The sequence below is a fragment of the Podarcis liolepis genome (genome assembly GCF_965112155.1).
Source record: "Podarcis liolepis genome assembly, chromosome: 4".
NCBI classification, from domain to species: Eukaryota; Metazoa; Chordata; class Lepidosauria; order Squamata; family Lacertidae; genus Podarcis; species Podarcis liolepis.
Window position 1 is genome coordinate 105,885,083 of NC_139558.1, and position 4,263 is coordinate 105,889,345.

At 59.6% G+C, this 4,263-nt stretch overlaps 1 protein-coding gene across 1 annotated transcript; it reads left to right on the forward strand.

Annotated features, from left to right (window-relative positions):
- Positions 1–210: 210 nt before the first annotated feature.
- On the forward strand, positions 211–3,982 carry LOC310705315 (uncharacterized protein C11orf42). The gene is made up of 3 exons (XM_083499950.1): positions 211–435; positions 1,819–2,536; positions 3,812–3,982. The coding sequence occupies exons 1-3, from the start codon at positions 367–369 to the stop codon at positions 3,940–3,942; spliced, it is 918 nt and encodes a 305-aa protein (XP_083356076.1). The 5' UTR covers positions 211–366; the 3' UTR covers positions 3,943–3,982.
- The last annotated feature ends 281 nt before the right edge of the window (positions 3,983–4,263 follow it).

Below are 4,263 nucleotides of genomic sequence, written 5' to 3' on the forward strand. Positions count from 1 at the left end.
CGTGACACAGGACTTGCTCTTCTCTGTCCTGAACCTTCCAACATTCAGCTTAAATCTTCCCTCTGCCCACCCTCCTTTCTCGTCTGCAAAGGCGGCACCAAACGTGCCCCCACCCGCCTTGCCGCGAGCTCTCTCCCCCTCCCTCTGGGCTGCTCAGATGCAGCCCCCTGGGGTGATGGCGGCAGGGGGCCCTTTGTGACCTCACTAGCCAGCCCTGCCTTCTGCTGCTCCAGCTCCAAGCCTGCCCACCTTCCCAGCCGCTGAACAGCCCCTCCATGCCCAGCCCCATGCCCTTGGCCTTGCCCATGCCCACGCTCTCTTGCCACCCTCCCGGACCCCTCTAGGCCTTGTCCAGTTGCTTGCAAGATGGACGGCGGGGTCCAAACCCTGCAGATTGGGGAGGCGGATGCCAATTGGGAGCTGATCCGGGACAAGGTGAGGAGGAGGAGGAGGGGAGCTGGCCTGGCGAGGGGCGTCCTGGAAAGGAGGGACGAGTCTGCAGGACGGGCTTCCTGGGTGCCCCTCACACCAAGACCCCCAGCGCGGTATCAGGGGGGCCCTGCTCCACCTCCTCGGGCGGGGAGAGCGATGCTTCTGAATGCCAGTGCCCAGAGGCCCCAGGAGGGGAGAGATGCTCTGGGACTCAGATCCTGTGTGCAAGTTTCCCATTGGGGCATCTGTCTGGCCCCTGTGAGAGCAGGAGACGGGCCTGATCCTGCAGGCACTTCCCTGGAGAGGGGCAGCAGAGCTAACCTGACCTGAGGGCTCTCATGTGACGCCTTGTGGGGTCCTCAGTTTAAGGAGGAATATGGCTCATCCTGGTCCCCCTCCTCTGCCCACCTTCCAGCTTGTCAAACATCCTCCTTAAATTGTGGTGCCCAGAAGTGGACACAGGACTCCAGGTGTGGTCTGACCAAGACAGAATACAGTGGTACCTCTGGTTACATAGTTAATTGGTTCCGGAGGTCCATTCTTAACCTGAAACTGTTCTTAACCTGAGGTACCACTTTAGCTAATGGGGCCTCCTGTTGCCGCCGCTGCACAATTTCTGTTCTCATCCTGAAGCAAAGTTCTTAACTCAAGGTACTATTTCTGGGTTAGCGAAGTCTGTAACTTGAAGAGTCTGTAACCCGAGATATCACTGTAGATAGAGTGGGACTATGACTTCCTGGATCTGGACACTAGACTTCTGTGGAAGCAGACTAGAATAGCATTAGCTTTTTTTGCTGCTGCATCACACTGTGGACTCATGTTCAGCTTGTGGTCCACCAAGACCCCTAGATCCTTTTCACATGTACTGCTAATAAACCAGGTGTCCCCCATCTTATATTTGTGCATCTGGTTCTTCCTGCCTAAGTGCACAACCTTACTTTTGAAACAAAATTTAAAAGAAATAAAATAATAAAAAAATAATTCCTTCCAGTAGCACCTTAGAGACCAACTAAGTTAGTTATTGGTATGAGCTTTCGTGTGCATGCACACTTCTTCAGATACACTGAAACAGAAGTCACCAGACTAACTAACTTAGTTGGTCTCTAAGGTGCTACTGAAAGGAATATTTTAATTTAAATTAAATTAATTTGTTTCGACTACGGCAGACCAACACGGCTACCTACCTGTAGCTAGAACCTTACTTTTGTCCCTGCCGAAATTCATTTTGTTAGCTAGCACCCGGTTCTCCAACCTGACAAGGTCGTTTTGAATTCAGATTGCGTCTTCAGTCTCTCTCCAGCTGTGACCCCCGGGGAGGGGTTGCCCTAGATGCCCCTCCCCACGCTGCCCCGTCCTGACACCCCTCCCCCCTCTCTCTCTGGGCAGGTGGTGGAGGAGCGCTTCGGCCCCACGGTGGTCCCGGTGCCCTTCCTGGAAGACGCCGCCTCCTACGACCTGCTGACGGTGCTGATCAAGAAGCCCCCCCTGGGCCAGGGTCTCCTCCGCCGCCAGCGCTGCCTGGTGCCCGTGGGGCCCCTGGAGAGCCTGCTGCAGGAGGGCACCCCCGCCCGGGAGCTGACCCACGGCACGCGCGAGTACCACGCCCGGGTGCGCGGCGAGTCGCGCTACGAGGAGACGCGGCTGGTGGCGGGCGCGCTGCGCCACCTGCGCCTGACCATGTCGGGGGTCCACAAGAAGGTGGCCTTCCTGGTCCTGCGCCCCGGGACCGTGGCCCTGCGCCCGGACCTGCCCTGGCTGCGCTCGCAGAGCAGCGTCTACGTGGTCTACGAGGTCTTCTACTGCGCCAGCCTGGCCCTGGCCGTCACGCAGGGCGCCGAGCGCAGCATCTTCCACCGCGAGCAGCCGCTGCCCGTCGCCTTCTCCTGCCTCAAGTTCGCCCTCGGAGCCAAAGGGGTGCTGGGCTCCCAGAAGCCCACCGGCCACAGCTTGCCTGCCAGGGCCGCCTGGGTCCGCATGGCGGTGCTGGAGCCCCCCAGGACCCCGGCCCCCCAGCCGCCCCTGGAGAGCCCCCTGCCCAAGGAGGAGGGCAAGCCTGCGCGCAAGCGCTGGAGACCCCTCAGCAAGCCCACGAGGACCCTGGCAGGTGAGGCAGACGGGGGCGCCCTACGAGGAAGCCCCCCATTTCGCTGGGTCAGGGATGCTTGAGCTGAGATGCCTGCATCGCAGGGGGTGGGAATGGATGACCTCGGGGGTCCCCTCCGACTCCGCGATTCTGATTCTACGGAGAGGGCTCTCCGCAGCCACTAGGCAGGACGGCTGCGCTCTGCCTCTACAGCTGGAGGAAGTTTTCAATGTTTGGTGCTTTCATTATTGGGGGCAGCCGTGTTTCTGGGTCCCAAGTTCCGAAAGTCGCAGGAGAGGAGAGCTGTGTTCGAATCCTGGTTGTGCATTTCCCATAACGAGCAGGAGGCTGCCCTGCGTGGCCCCCTCTGACCCAGACGAAAGCCTCTTCTTCTCTTTGTAGGTTTGCAGCTGTGCCTTCAAGTGAGGCTAAAAATAAGGCCCATATGTTTCACATCTGGCAACCCATGAGCCCCTCTGGTTTCAGATAGCACGTGGGAAGAAGAGTCTAAAAAAGCCCAGGACACAAATTTCCAGCGGCCTTCTAGGGGCTAAATTCCTCCGTCTCAATATGCTGGCATCTTTGCCCGCCATTTCTCAAGGGCACCCCCCCCCCTGCTGCCACGCTGCCTGGCGCCCCCTTCCAGCGACTTGGCTCCCTGCCTTGCAGGGAATTGGACTAGAATCAGCAGTTCTCCACCTGTGGGTCCCCAGGTTTGGTTGGACTACAACTCCCATCATCCCTGAGCTCTGGCCTTGATAGCTAGGGGTGATGGGAGTTGTAGTCCAACAACATCTGGGGACCCACAGGTTGATTGTGTGTGGGGGGTGCTATTGCTTGTGTCTTCCCCTGTTCAGAATTGCCCCCCCCCCAAATAATACAAGGTCCTTGCCCCAAATAATACAAGGCAGCTGTATTAGCTGCGATTCCTGTACTGCAGCGGGTTGGACTGGATGATCCTTGGAGGGCCCTCCCATCTTTACAATTCTCTCCTTTTCCCATGAGGGGGGTAGCACTTTGGGGGGAGGGTCGCTCTTGCTCCCAGCCAAGCCCCCACTGGCAAGAGCCCCACACCAGCCCCTACAGAGGCCTCTGCCGGGCTTCTCCCCCTATGCCCCAGCTAGTGGGGCTGAAATGTGGGGAGAGGTGGTGGTTTGGGAATGCCCAGCGGACGGCCGGGCACCTTCTGGGAAGGTCTAGGAAACCAGGGGCTCCTGCGTCACAGGGGGCTGGGCTAGATGCCCTCGGGGAGCCCCACCCAACTCTCTTATGCTGCGATTCTTCTGGTCCCCGCAGGGAAATGGCCTTTCCGGCGCCACCGCCCCAAGTCCGGCCCGTCTACTGCCAGCCTGGCTGACGCCGAGAGGCACTCCATGTCGCTGCCCCTCCTGCAGAGCTCCACGGCCGAGAGCGACACCGAAGAGTGAGCCCAGAGACGCCGCCAATAAAGAGCCCTTTGCACCCAGAGCCAGGCGTGTGGCCCCGATTGGAGGCGGAGGGCGGGCGCAGGAAGCGGGGGGGGGGGAGCAAGCCAAGGGAGAGAACCTGCAGCGGGGGGGGGGGAGTCCCAGAGGAGGAGCCGCCTCATGCTCTTGGGGGCACCCAGAGGCCATCTAGTAGTTCAGAGGTCCCGGGCCCTCAGGAAGTCACTCTCCTCCCCCAGGGCCAGGGCCTTTTCAGTGGTGGCTCCGACCTGGTGGAATGCTCTGTCGCAGGAGACCAGGGCCCTGCAGGATTTAACCTCCTTC